This window comes from Nomascus leucogenys, chromosome 11, assembly GCF_006542625.1.
Source record: "Nomascus leucogenys isolate Asia chromosome 11, Asia_NLE_v1, whole genome shotgun sequence".
In the NCBI taxonomy this organism is placed as follows: domain Eukaryota; kingdom Metazoa; phylum Chordata; class Mammalia; order Primates; family Hylobatidae; genus Nomascus; species Nomascus leucogenys.
The window spans coordinates 28,947,874-28,963,177 of record NC_044391.1 but is presented as its reverse complement, the minus strand read 5'-3'; the positions used below and the strand labels follow the sequence as shown (position 1 = coordinate 28,963,177).

General features: G+C 39.2%; 1 protein-coding gene across 5 annotated transcripts in view; it reads right to left on the bottom strand.

Annotated features, from left to right (window-relative positions):
* Positions 1-14,415, bottom strand: part of MIOS (meiosis regulator for oocyte development) — a 45,799-nt gene extending 31,384 nt beyond the window's left edge. For 3 of the 5 annotated variants that reach the window (XM_030822129.1, XM_030822133.1, XM_030822132.1), the window contains exons 1-4: positions 14,218-14,415; positions 13,154-13,251; positions 7,516-8,849; positions 7,091-7,189 (exon numbers count right to left, since the gene is read on the bottom strand). In XM_030822129.1, the coding sequence (XP_030677989.1) occupies positions 7,091-7,189; positions 7,516-8,809 (1,393 nt within the window). In that variant the 5' untranslated portion in view covers positions 8,810-8,849; positions 13,154-13,251; positions 14,218-14,415. Of the gene's footprint in view, positions 1-7,090; positions 7,190-7,515; positions 8,850-13,153; positions 13,252-13,804 lie in introns of all 5 variants that reach the window. The other 2 variants (XM_030822131.1, XM_030822130.1) reach the window with 2 other exon arrangements.
* Between the last annotated feature and the right edge of the window lie 889 nt (positions 14,416-15,304).

The following is a 15,304-nucleotide window of genomic DNA, read 5'->3' as shown; positions in this document are numbered from 1 at the left end:
TTTTTTATTTTTTTATTTTTTGAGACGGAGTCTCGCTTTGTCACCCAGGTTGGAATGCAGCGGCGCGATCTCGGCTCACTGCAAGCTCCGCCTCCTGGGTTCACGCCATTCTCCTGCCTCAGCCTCTCCGAGTAGCTGGGACTACAGGCGCCCGCCACCACGCCCGGCTAATTTTTTGTATTTTTAGTAGAGACGGGGTTTCATCGTGGTCTCGATCTCCTGACCTCGTGATCCGCCCGCCTCGGCCTCCCAAAGTGCTGGAAGAAAAATTTTAGGCCGGGCACCGTGGCTCATGCCTGTAATCCCAGCACTTTGGGAGGACGAGGCGGGTGGATCACCTGAGGTCAGGAGTTGGAGAACAGCCCGGCCAACATGGCGAAACCCGGTCTCTACTAACAATACAAAAATTAGCCAGGCGTGGTGGTGTGCACCTGCAGTCCCAGCTTCTCGGGAGGCTGAGGCAGGAGAATCGCTTGAACCTGGGAGGCAGAGGTTGCAGTGAGCCGAGATCACACCAGCCTGGGTGACAGAGTGAGATTCTGTCTCTTTAAAAAAAAAAAAAAAAAAAAAAAAAGGTAAAATAGTACATAGTCAAAGGTCTAAACTCTCTTTTATACCTAATTCATACTTTTAAAAACCTTGTGTGATTATCTGATTTTAGGCTGTGGCAAGTCTAAAATATTACGCATGTTAGTACATATTTTAAATTATATCCGATTGCTTTATGAAAAAGTTTCAATATGTGTTATTTGTGAAATTTTGGAAATTCAAAAAATAGTTAAATAATTCCACTTGAAGTTACTTATTTTTAACCTGACTATTGGAAACTACTGCCAATTCAGGTCAAGGAGTTAAGAGGAAACTTCCAAAAAGTTTTCTTACTTTAACAGCACTTCCTACCCACTAAAAAGAAGCAGCATGCTACTTTATTTACAACTATGAGGGGAGTCAGCCTAAAGACAAAATCACTTTTAGCTTATGAAAGTGGATTTTTAAGGGCTATAATGTGAAAACTTTTAGCGATTAATGATAAAAGTTAATAAAACACTTATTTAAAAAATTGAAACATTCACTCTGAATAACAAATTTAAATTGTCAGGGCAGAATGCAGTCATTTAATTTTAGGTAGAGGCTGAGATGTATTATAAGGTGTGTATTTTCATATCGCTCCTATAAATTTTGGATTTAAAGCTGGTATTTAGTGATAATACAATTTTAAAACAGGTGAGCAAAAATCAGCAATTTATTTTTCAAATGATTCCTTACAGCTTAATAATATAACAATATTCTAATTTCTTAAGAGTTTTTATTTTATAGAAATCATGTCATGGAACAGAACAGAGAATACAGTCACGAGTTGATTAACAGAAGGGATACCTTCTGAGAAATGTGTCATTAGGCAATTTCGTTGTTGTATGAACATCACAATGTACTTACACAAACCTAGATGGTATAGCCCACTACACACCTGGGCTACATGGGCCTGTTGCTCCTAGGATATAAAGCAAGTTTGTCTAACCCACAGCCCAGGACAGCTCTGAATGTGGCCCAACACAAATTTGTAAACTTTCCTAAAACATTATGAGATTTTGGGGGGACTTTTTAAAAACTTTTTTATTTTTAGCTCATCAGCTATCGTTAGTGTATTTTATGTGTGGACTAAGACAATTCTTCCAATGTGGTCCACGGAAGACAAGATTGGACACCTCTGCTTTACAGCAAGTTACTGTACTGAAAACTGCAGGCAACTGTAACACAACTGTAAGTATTTGAGTACCTAAACACAGAAAAGGTAAAGTTAAAATACAGTATTAAATCTTATGGGGCCACCATTATATATGCAGTCGATTGTTAACAGAAATGTCATTATGCAGTAGATGACTGAAAATGAATTCAAAGAGGACACTGCTAGGAGGTGGAAATATTAATATGTCCTGCGTGTTAAGAACATGGTTATTGTATCACATATTTTTTCTGCTTAGAGATCCTTTTATTGATAACTATGCTACAGCTGATTATCAGAATTATCAAATAAGCAATATGATGTCGGCATGGGTTTTAACTTATAGTTATGAGTTTAACATATATATAAATTTTTAATATATCTCTGAAAATGAAGTAAAATATATTTATGCATGTTATGTAACACTAAAGTAACAAAATTGTATCTCCTAAATTTGAGACTGTCCTATATATAAATAATAGAAAACGTTTTACTGATGGCTGCAAGGAAAGCAAGTTTATTTAAACATTAAAAAATCAGGATTTAGGCCAGGCACGATGGCTCATGCCTGTAATCCTAGCACTTTGGGAGCCCGAGGCAGGCAGATCACTTAAGGTTAGGAGTTTGAGACCAGCCTGGCCAATGTGGCAAAACCCTGTCTCTACAAAAAATACAAAAATTAGCCAGGTGTAATGGCATGCGCCTGTAATCCCAGCTACTCAGGAGGCTGAGGCACAAAAATCACTTGAACCCAGGAGGTGGAAGTTGCAGTGAGCCAAGATTGTGTCACTGCACTCCAGCCTGGGTGACAGAGAGAGAGACTCTGTCTCCAAAAAAAAAAAATTAGGATTTAAACATTTCTTTCAAATCAGCAATCAGACGCTATGCTCTTTGTAGTTACTAATTTGTTTCATTTTAATATCTATGTAGTAACTAAGCAATACAATTATCCAGTTTATAAGAAATCCTAGCTATTTTGCCCCTTGAAGTCATTTTGCATAGACAAATTCTCAGTTCTCTAGATTAGATTTTACCTTTTTGTTTGTTTTAAAAAAAAGAGAGATAGGGTCTCTATGTAACCCAGACTGGTTTCAAACTCCTGGGCCCAAGCGATCCTCCTACCTCAACCTCCTGAGTAGCGGGAACTGTAGAGTTTACTCTTTAAGCATGAAAAATATTCTTTTCATGATGGATTAAAGCAGGCCAATATTTTTTATACAACTTTCTGCCATCTTAAAAGGAAGGAATTATACCTACTAATAACACTGTGAACTTGCTATACAGGTCTGTAGAAGAGATTCCCTCAAAAGCATGCATTTTTCTCATCCTGGTTGATTTAAACACTTAGCCCATTCAATAAACTAGCCTCAGTTCCTTTGCTTCCTTATCTCCAGTGGTCTACACCTCCAAGACTTTAGGTACTCCTTTCACAGCCACACTCGAAACTGTCCTCCTCCAAAAGACCTGCTTTCTAACCACAACCACGTAGCCTTCCAAAAATCTCACTTCCTTATATTTTTCACAACCTCGCAGTGTCTTCACCACTATTATTTTTACTTATCAGTCTTATCCTGTCTTCATTTTCATCTCTATCCAAATAAGATCCCAAGGGTCAAGTGAATCACTCTCTTGCCAATATATTTAATTAACTTGCCCTACTGTCCTTTATTCTACCTTCTGGTAAAATAATGTTACCCAGTAATCCTCCCATGTTTCTCAAGACAGCTGTCTCTCCTCTTCTCCATATCCTCTTCCTACAACCTCCCTGCTCCTTCTCAACAGGAGCCATAAAATGGGAAATCCCTCAGCCTCCGGTTATTGAAACTTAAACATCCTGCATACGGCAACCTTTTCCCCTTTCCTCTGGCAAATGTGGAGGTGTGCACCCTTGTATCTAAAGCTAAAGAAACCTGTGCTCTGGATCCCATTCCCTCCCATTTCTAGGAACTTTGCTTCATTCTCTTCTCTCTGCATCTTTAACCTCTTTCTATGGGCTTCCTCCAATTAGCATTTAAACATGCTTAAATTAATCCCATGTTGAAAACAAAAATAAAGCAACACAAAGCTCCTGGCTCCAGATTTGTCTCCTCCTACTGAGTATCTTTTTGTCCTCCTTTATATAGTCAAATTCCTTGAAAAAAGTATTTATAATCGATGACTTCATTTCCTCAACCCACTCTGAATTTCTAATATAACTGCAATTTGCTATCCATACCACCAGTGAAACACCTTCTCCTAGTCCTAAATTCATTGAGTCCTTTTTAGTTCTTATTTGGCTGGATCTGAAGCATGGAGCACCGGACAACTGACCTCTCTTCCCTCGTCCACATGAATGTATATTGGGTTGGTGCAAAAGTGATTGCGGTTTTTGTCATATAGCTCTTTCTCCTACATCTCTCGACCATCTGCCTCAGTCTCCTTTAAGCCATCTCTTTCTTAGTCCAAACAATTCCATCTACTCTATCAAATATCATTTATTTCTAACATACATTATATTCCTCCCCTGGGCTTTGAACTCATATCCTATTGCCCAAAGGACATCTCTACCTAAGCATCTTGATTTCGACTTGCTCCAAAATAAACCCAAATACTCTTCCTGTGTTATTCCTAATTAACATAATTAAAATTAACTAGTTTCCCAAACTAAATATATGTGTGCTATCTTTGACTTTTCCATCTTCTCCACCCCTTTATCTAATTAATCATTAAATTTCTCTAATGTATTAGATATTCTCTAATGTATCCACATTTCTCTAGCTCCTCTGCTACTAACCTTGGTAAGGATAGCATCACGTCTTGCCTCCTTGCAGCAGGCTTCTATCTGATATCCCTACTATCAATCTTGATCCCTTTAAAAACACAAATCTGTCACAAATCCATCTGTTTCCCTGTCTTACAAGATGAATCTCCCTAAATTCTTAACATGATTTCTAAGTCTTTCTTGAGTTAGCCCACTGCTTACCTTTCTAGCCTCCATTCTTTCCTCACTTTCTCTCTCATGCTCTGTTCCAGCCATAATAATGTGCTATGCTCTCTACCCTCTGGGTCCACTGCACATGCTGCTCCCTGTCTGGACCTTGTCTTTAACTGTACCTCCTCTGAGAAACCTCTAATCCCTGCAACCAGATTAGGAGTCTTTCCTGTAATTAACTGTCTGTTCTTCCCTATGTTGTAACTGCCAGCTTACTTGTCTATATTTTAAACTAGAATATAAACTCCTCAAGAGCAGGGATGACATTGATCCTGCTCAATCTCCATGAAGGAAGAGATTTATGTACCTTCTTGAGAGTTATGTCTCTAGTTCCTAGGATAACTCCTGGCATATAGCATGCATGTAATAAATACTTGCTGAATGAATGAGCTTACTTCATATTGTAGTTGTAAAAATTAAAGTAACATGGGAAAAGCAATTAATTCATAGCAAGCACTTATACATATACTATTTGTTACCAAAATTCAAATTTAGCTGTATGCTCTAATGAACTTGTGTATTAGGTTACTGTGGGCAAGATGGCTCAATGTGTTGACTTACCATGTGTTGATTATTAGAGATACGATTAGAGGAAAAGGTACGGCCAAATAAAACAGAAGACTGAAATCTAACAGCGGCATATTTGACAGTATTTCTCTACTTTTCACTTTTGGGTAGTAGAAACAAAAATATCTATACCAAACAAAACAAAAAGCTGAAAACCTAGCAATGAGAGAATGATGAATGAGGAAATCTTTCCAACAGTAGTCTTTCTTTAGTCTGGGTAGAGACTATTTTGACACAGGGGTGGGATACTCAGTTTGTCTCTAGTGCACCAGAAATGTAAATATATTACATTTTCCCCTTTTGCTTTTCCTCAGAGGTTGGCTTTTCCTTAAAATATATCAAAATACAAAAAACACAATAACCAACCTCTAAATAACTGAGTGCAGTGTGGCCTGATCTACTATATAGCTAAGACACTATAAATTCTATAAACTTGGTGTTTAATTCTTTGTAGCAATAGGCAATGGCTCTAAAATCATGAACCATGGTACCAGGTTCATTTGTGGGGGTAAAACAGTATGTGTGCCCTTTTACCTATGTTAATAAAAACAGCAGCTTCTAACTAAACTTATTCATTTTACTATTTATAATAAAGGTTACTTTTTTTGGTGGAGGGCTAATACAAAAACAATAAAATCAAACTGATCAGTAAGTAGTCTACTGCATCTTTCAGTAAAGTGAACCAAAGTAATTTGAAAGACCTTAAAAAAACACTATAATGTAACAGTTTAATTAAAACACTTAACCTACTCTAAAATATTTTATTATTTTGTATTTTGTTTGTATGGTATTGATACAAGCTCCGTAAAAAATCAAATTGGATTTACTACTTCTATTACTGCTCTTTGACTAAATAATGTTAACTACTTTTCTAACAGCTTGACTTGGGCCCAAATTTGACTTACCAAAAGCTAGAGAACGAATCCTAGATCACAGAGATACAGGTTGAGCATCCCAAATCTGAAAACTGAAATCCAAAAGGCTTCAAAATCTGAAACTTTCTAAGTGCTAAGATGATATTGAAAGGAAATGCTCATCGGAGCATTTTGGATTTCAGAATAGGGATGGTCAATCTCTAAGTATATAACGCAAATATTTCAAAATCTGAAAATATCTGAAACACTTCTGGTCCCAAGCCATTTTGGATAAGGTATACTCAACCTACAATTCTAATATAACCCATTATTCAATTCCAGTAAAAGAATAGGAACAACTGTTTAAAGCAGTCAGAAAAAAAAAATTTGGTTTTTGTCACTTTTACTTTATTCTTTAGTAGTTTACCATACCAATTTTCAATCCTACATTAACTCACACATTAATTCATTCACTAATTAACCAAGGACTATATCGGGTATAATTCCTCCAGGTTAGGCCATATTTCATATCACACTCCTTGCTGTTAGATGGCTCAATGAAAGTATTTGGGAAGCAAAATAAAAAGGGATCTCCTTCAATTAGAGATCTTTTTAGTTTTTAAGAAGCAAAATGTTGCGATAAAACCTGAACTAACAATCAGTAACCCATAAATTGTCTAGTGTAAAACCTCTCAAAGTGGGTTTTCAAAAAAATAACATTGAATAAACGTGTGAATAGATTTAAGAAGATCAACATCACTTCAGAGAATTACGACTGCCTGCAAAAAGGGGTTTGGATATAAATACAAGTATGCATTTAACTCAGCAATACACTGAAATATCCAATCAGAAAAGAAAAAAAAATTATGTACATGATCCTGAAATAACTAGATAATTTCTGCCAAATGATAGGGGGCAAAATAAAAGTACAAAAGTTATAAGCATATTGGAGAAAATGAAATAGAATTTTCTTACCCAACGATGACTTTACAATTGATTTAATTCCTGCATAAACCAATGATACTTTGTTGCCTGGAGATTTCTGATCCATATCTTCTGTGTATTGCTTCATAAGTATTTAAATGCATAGGAAATACTAGTGATGCATAACAAAATATTTCAAAGCTAAATTTATTTTGATTTGGAGCCAATTCATAATAAGTATCAGTGTAAATAAGGTGGTTCGACTCTATTGCAGAGATACACTTTTCTTCCTCCTACACAATCTACAAAGCAGTATTTCAAGTTCAAAAGTTTAGAACAATTTTACTTTATAATGTTAGTATTATGTAACTTGTATTTGTCTATAAAATATTCAGCATATTTAGACTGACCTTTCAGCAAACTTCAAGAACATTTCCACCTGATTCACCTCACAAAATTCACAATGAAAAGGATATAGTGCAGAGTATACCAGAGTGACTTGAGCTGTGGATCTTCATTTCCAGCTAAAATGTGGTTCCTCCACACATGCTCTGTATCAAGTCCATACCTCGATAAAGCCCGAAGACGCATCTTCGTTGCTATATCTTTTTCTAAAGAATTATCATTTTCTTCTTCCGTACATTCATATAAATGACGACCACAAGCCCACATTAAAGATGTAATTGGGCTCCAGGCAAGAGATATCCTTTCAAAAACAGTGAAGTCAGACATTGTTCGGTTGGGAGTTAGAACTATCATTCGATTTTGACTTGTTGGATGCCATGCAAAGGAAGCAATGTAATTGTCACAAGGTTGCACACTTCTTTCAATTATTGTGGGTTCAGTTTCATCCCCAATGGGAGTGGGTGTATGCTGCATATCATACAATCTAATAATATTACTATCCCTTGTTAAAGTGGCAAGTAGACCAGTCCTAGTGGGACACCATGCTACTTTTGTTAAGGGTTTTGGTTGCTCAGTCAATGTCAAAACTGGCTTCTCAAATTTTCGAAGATCCCATATTGCAACCTGACCTTCATAAAAGGAAGCAACACGATCGTGGAAATATGGGTCTACTGTCACACCCTGAACAGCTTTTGTATTTACGAACATCTTTTGGCTTGTATTCCGAAGATCAAATATAGCTAGGTTACGATGCATACCAGCAAGGAGAAGTTTCTGGTCTCGTGGAAGCCAACAAAGAGAAAGACAAGCGTCATTCTGTCCTAACTCATAAAGTGGTTTTGTTACTAATAATGTTGTTTCCGTTTCACCTGCTGAAAGTTTCACTTTTTCCATGGGAACTATATCAGGAGTATATTTGCTGCAGATATCCCATATTAGCACTGAAAAGTCAGCTCTGTGCTTATCTAAACCAGCAGCTAGCCAGTTACTATCCAGTGGATTCCAGGCAAGGGTATTACATTGTCGTGCATGTTTTGGAACAAACTCTTTTCCTATCAAATCTTTGAACTTTGAGTTATGATCTTGACCAAGGCTTGTAAGTACAACTCGACCATTTGCTTGTCCAACTGCCAGCAGACATTCAGGATCATAATTGAGATACCAGGCAACACATTTCATATAGGGTGTATCTGAATTTATTGACAGTAACGTAGCTGCAGAGTCTTCAGATAAACGTAAAGATCCAGCTTTGAGTTCTGAATTCACAGTAGATTCCACATGATAAAGACTTAGTTCTGAGTCACACACAACAAATCTATCAACCTGGTGTGGTGCCCATAAAATATCAGGTTTGGTACCGCTCATGTTTACTGATGTGATCAAGGGGTCCACTCAGATCCATTCACTGAAAATGTTTAAAAATAAAAAGTTTTAAAATATCAACAAAATATAATTCTTATGTTGAATAAACTATTCAGAAAGTCAGAAAATTCTCTATTCAAGAACCCTCTTTTTCAATATATTTGTATTTCTTCTATCTGCTATGAATTCAAGAAAATATTTATTGAAAAAAAAGGAGAAAGAACAACCACTTCCAATAATATGAGCTGGTAGGAATCTGAGAATCCCATCCTGGCTATATTTCCCATGATCAATTATCTTAATTGCACTGTTACTAGTACCTTCAGCTTAACTTCAGAGTTATAACGACTTCAGTGTGGTAAGCAAATTAATAAGTATTATCCCTTTGAAGGGGGGAAAACTTATGAATCATGTTCCTAAGCAATAGTTTAAAGCAGCACTGCCCAATAAAACTTTCTGCAGTGACAGAAATGTTCCATGTTCATGCTGTCCAATATGGTAGCCACTAGCCACATGTAGCTACTGAGCACTAGAAGTGTGACTAATTCAAATTTTAAACCTTAATTTTAACAAATTTTAATATAAATAACCATATGTGGTCATCGTAATGAACAATGGAGATTTAAAGTACAATGTCATACTAAGATAGCGGTTTCTTCAACTTTAGTAATAATCATCAGCCTTGTATGGCAGAATAAACACTGGAATGTACAGAACAAACCTGAGTTCTAGTCCTAGCTCTGCCATGTATTAGTTATATGCCTTAGAAAAGTCACTGTGTGTGGGGAACCCCTTTGTTTTCTCATCTACACAATGTAGGAGCTGGTTTAGATTAGTATTTCCCAAACTTCAGTCATGTAACACTTATGCCATTAATATTTTTCTTTAAACTGACTCATTTTTAAAATCTGAAAATTGACTTTAATCTCTTCATAAGGTCCATGAATCATGGTATGCTATGCTAAATGTATTTTTAACCTACACTGAAATATGTAACTATTAAAAAGGCTTGATTGTGTTTTATCTACAAAGCATCCTGTTTATGACCAGTGGTACGCACATACCACACTCTGAGAAAGTGGATTAAGTGATCATTAGAGGCTCTTTCAGTTTTCGCTTCTACAAACTTTGAGTAAGTGTTAAAGTAGAATTTTTGAAAAAAATAAATATTCTAGCAGCAGAAGCACACAAACTAAAATAGGTATAGTTAAAAATGGTGTTTCAATAATTAAGCTGCCTACAAAAATTTAAATGCCTGTTTCTAACTGAGGCTGGCAAAAGGTAATAGATTCAAAATGAATGAACATACTTAAAATCTTCATTGCAATTGGCATCTGTACAACTCTGTTGTCAGTTCTCATAAGGTAAAGCTATGGTTCACTTACCTCTCTATCCTTAGTGCCATATATAGAGCCTAGCATAGACTCCTAATAAAGATACACTAAATAGATCAACTCAAACATAATTGCTTTTCTTTTTGATCTTGCAAAAGTTTCGGTTAGGAATTACCAGTCTAAAATTTCATAGACTCATATAATTTAGACCAGGGGTCCCCAACTCCCAGGGCCGCAGACCAGTTCTGGTCCCTGGCCTGTTAGGAACCAGGCCACACAGCAGGAGGTGAGCAGCAGGCAAGGGAGCTAAGCGTCATCTGTTATTTACAGCCACTCATCTCACACACTGCTGCCTGAGCTCCGCCTCCTGTCAGATCAATAGCAGTATTAGTTTCTCACATGAGTGCAAACCCTATTGTGAACTGAGCAAGAGAGGGATCTAGGTTGTGCATTCCTTGTGAGAATCTAATGCCTGATGTCACTGTCTCCTATCACCCCCATATGGGACCATCCAGTTGCAGGAAAACAAGCTCAGGGCTCCCACTGATTCTACATTACAGTGAGTTGTATAATTATTTCATTGTATAGTACAATGTAAATAAAGTGCACGATAAATGTAATGCGCTTGAATCATCCTGAAACCACACCCTCACCCCTCGTCCGTGAGAAAATTGTCTTCCATGACACCGGTTCCTGGTGCCAAAAAGGTTGGGGACCACTGATTTAGGAATTCTTATACTGGTTTTATTTCCTTCTTTAGCATTTCTCAAGCCCAAGATCAATCATTTCAATATTCTTACTAGCACCCTCAATGTCTTCATTTCCTTGCCACTTTGGGTTTGCCTTTCCCCAGTCCTAGATCAACCCAATTATTTATCATCTTGTCTCCTCACTCAGGCTTCCAAGTGCTACCACACAGAGGATAGTCTCAAGCCTCTGAAAACTGTTTTCAGTAAATTAAGGTATACAACACATCTGGTGTGTGGTGCTGGAGGCTTTTCTTTTATTCTTCTTTCCCCTGGTCCTTCAGAAATTTTGCTTTATAGAATATCAGAGTAAAAATCTTTCTACAACACAACCTTGACCAGGCTATCCTTCCTTGCTTAAAACCCTCTAATGGTCTCCAGCTGCTCTTAGTATAACCTACAAAACCCTAAATGCTTTTGGTCTCTGCCTACTGCACCGGCCTTGTGGCACAACATTCTTGCTGTCCTTTTACACTGTCCTTTTCAATTCCTGGAGTATACCCTCCTCCCTCATCACTATACCTTTGCAAATGATGTTTCCTCTGGTTAGATCACAGTTCCTTGTCTTCTGGGCCAAGTTAATACCTGCTTAACCTTGACATCAACCACCCTCCATCCCCTCCCTAGTCGAGGTCTGGTTACTCAGACATACACTGTCATTAAACAGTATTCTTTCCCTTTAATCATCCATCTCTGTCTCTTCTACTGGATTATACACTCCATGAGAGTAGGTGAAGTATTTTTTGTGTTCCATTGTACCTCTAGTCCCCAGTACAGTGCTAGGCACTTAGTAGGAAGTTAATAAACATTTGTTAAATAAATGCATGTGCTGAATGATCCCTCTGACACTTCTCACAACTGCTATCTCCAAGTTTTATCTATTTCCTCATGCTTCCACTTCTACCCTTCCTAGGAGAGGTTAGCTCCAGCCAAGATTTAAGTGTCTGCTATATTATACTTTCATTTATTCTGTAACTATTGATTGGGCACCTTCTATGTTCTAGGCACGGTTATAAAGCTGGGAACACAGCAGCAAACATGAGCCGATGAAGTCTCTGGTCTAAAAAAAAACCTGCACTGTAGTGATAAAATTAAGTCCAACCTTAAAAAGAGTTTAAAAATTTAAGAAGGAGGAGGAAGAGGGGCACCTCATGTAACAGGAAGCAGCTATGACAGCAAAGAAGAGGAACAGACACTGCCAAATAAGGGTTCACACTCATACCCCCACAAACAAAGGAAATCTCTTAATTGGAGACATCATGAAATCTGGGCCATTTTCCCATCTCATTGAAAAATCAATGTTTAAATAAACACACTTTTTATCTAGACTTTCATTCCACAACCCTACTCGTTATACCAATGGTCTATGGTAAGCAATCTTGATGCCACATAGAAAAATCCATCTTACAAAACACAAAATACGGATTTTAGCATAAAATTTAAAACTTTGATTTACATGACTCTCAACGGAGAGTATTAGCATTTCTTCCAATATTATGCACCTAAAATACTTATATTGCCATCCACAAAATCTGATGACAGTAATTCATAAAGAATCAAAACTCGAGAAAAAAAGACTAGCTAATTCTTCTAATTTCACATAGGAGTAAAGTGAAGACCAGATGTTTGGGTGCTTATCCAAGGTGTCTCAACTTCCATCCTAGATTACTGCAAAGAGAAAGGATGAGTTACACAATATGCAAGGCGTGGTGCAAAATAAAAATGCAGGACCCCTTATTTAAAAATTATTTAAAACGTCAAGACAGTGATAGCAGACTGGCCATTAAACTAAGTGCTAGCCATTCTAAATGCTGGGCTCTGTGCTACTGCACAGGTTGCACATCGTTAAGAGTAGCCCTGTACAGAGAGGTGCATCTATGTCCACCCTTTTAAGAAGTGTATTTTTTTCACCATCTGATATACAGGATAAACAGTTCCTTGCTCATGAACATATATCACCAAGAATCTGGTGTAAAGAAAACAACCTAGAGTCAGAAATCCTACAGCCACTCCCCAGCTCAGATCCTAACAAATCTTGTAATACTCCAAAACCATAAAACCGAGATAAAATCTATCCCATTTACATCTCACAAAGCTGTGACAATCAACTGGAATGAGCTCTTCACATCACACAGATGTTAGTATCACTACCATTCCCTTAATCAGCCCTGAAAGTTAATGTTTTTTCCAAATGTTGGAGACATTAAAAAATTAGGTGTAGAAGGGGTGCGGTTTGCAATAATTATAGCTTGTATTTATATCCTCACCTTTCAAGTTTAACAAGTCTCACTTCCCATCAGTGATTTCTCAGCAAAGGAAAGCCATGCTGATTCTGTGTTCATTCACCAGAATATTTGTAACAGCACTGTCCAAAAGAAATACAGTGTGAGCCACATGATTTAAAAATTTCTAGTAGCCACATGTAAAAAGTAAAAATAGGTGGAATTAAATTTAAAAACACATTTTATTTAGCCAACATATCAACAGCATTATCCTTTCAATATGTAATCAATGCAAAAATTATTAATGAGGATTGTTACTTTTTTTGGCACCAACTCTGGGAAATCCGATGTGTATTTTACACTTACAACACATCTCAATCCCATGTGGCTACTGGACAGTGAAGTCCAACACATTACAATAATACTAAGTGTACAAAGTATCCAATCACATGCTTTTTAATGTTGTCTTTTACTTTTCTTACCGCAGCAAATTACGAGAGCAGTTTCAAGAAATTTCCACCATCAGCATCTTCGAGGAGATGCACTGCACATATCCAAATTTCCCTTAAAATATACAAAAGGCCTGCAGAAGCAGTCATTTGCTAACCAATTCAGCAAAGTCCACAACATGTGTGAGGTTTCATTCATCTTCTTAAGGAATTTTCATTACTCGTATGAGAAGAGAACAGAGCTCACCGGGAGATAGGCCGTTTAAGAAGTATAGTATTTAAGAGGGTACAACGGGAACAGGGCACGTTGCTATTCCAGGTAAAGAAGGAATCTTGAGTCCGACTCTCCCGCTCCAGGCACCTGGCTGAGCCTCCCAGGAAAGGCTGGGACGCCGCTCCCCACAAGCCTGCCGCGGCGAAGGCTGCAGCGTGTTCCCTGAGCCCCGAGGAGGTCTCCGTAGGTCCCACGGCCACCCGCAGCCCCCGGTGGCTCCCGCTGAGGCCCGGCCGGCCGGCCGCCCGCCCGGCGCGATTACCCCACAGCGCGGAACGCGCTTCCCGCCGAGACGCCCGGGCCTTTCAACTAGGCTATCTCGGGCCCCTCGCTGCGGCCGCGGCGCTCCCCAGAGCCGAGACGCGGACCGGGTCGCACTCACTGACCTGAGGTGGCAGCGCGGCCGCCGCACAGCCGCTTCCGGCCGGGACACCGCCCCTCCCGCTGCAGGAGCCCGGACGCGGGCAAGATGGCGGCCGCGGCGGTGCGGCCCGCGTCCTGGAGCACTGGGCTGGGGCCCACGACCCCACCACCACGCCTGGAGGACGCGCAGCGGCGCCTCGGCCTTGGAAGGGGAGTTTCCCAGCGCGAGCCCCGCCCTTCCCCGCCCGGGAGGCGCCTCGGGGCGGGGTCACTGGCCGGGAGGCCCCGCCTTCCGCCCGAAAGCCACGGTGCACCCCGCAGGCCCTGCCCGTGGGTCCACAGGCCGGATCCCCGGGTTCCTAGGCTGGGACTGCTTCTTAGAACCACTCTGTCGTTTTTAAGCAGGGTCACACACTCTAGCTCACTGGGTCCATTTTAATTTCTATTAAACATTTTTTTTTTTGCAAATGATGTAGTAGGAGATCCAAGGTATTTGGTTAATGATTTATTCACTCATTAGTCATTACACAAACTTGTCTTGAGCACCTGTTATGTACCCAGCACTGTGCTGGAATGCTGAGGAGACAGGAGTGAAGTAAAAAGACATGGTTCCGGCAGGAAACAGGCAAGGAGAGCCTTGACTTGGTAGGGCTAACACAGTGCTACACAGCAGGGACGCCCGCTCAGTGTCGGGGGTCAGCAAAGCTTCCTTAAGGACTACTAGGTTGAGACAAGAAGGATGAGTATGGGATTAGCCAGGAAAGGGAAAAGGGCAGTGGGAACTGGAAGAGAAGAGCCTTCTAGGACTGAGAAAGAGCAAGTGCTGGGTCAGGAGAGAGGACATAGCAGTGAGGAGGCAGTAGGTGTGGATGAATGAGCAGAGGAAGTGGGGAGAGATTAAGGTGCTGTCAGAAAGGGGTTGGAAACCAGTTTGGTGAGTTTGGATGGCATTTTCCTAAAGGAAATGATAGAGTCATCGAAAGTTTTTGATCAGGCAAGTGGTATGATCAGTTTTTTGTTTTGTTTTGTTTTTTTTGAGACAAAGTCTTGCTATATCGCCAGGCTGGAGTGCAATGGCGAGATCTCTGCTCACTGCAATCTCCGCCTCCC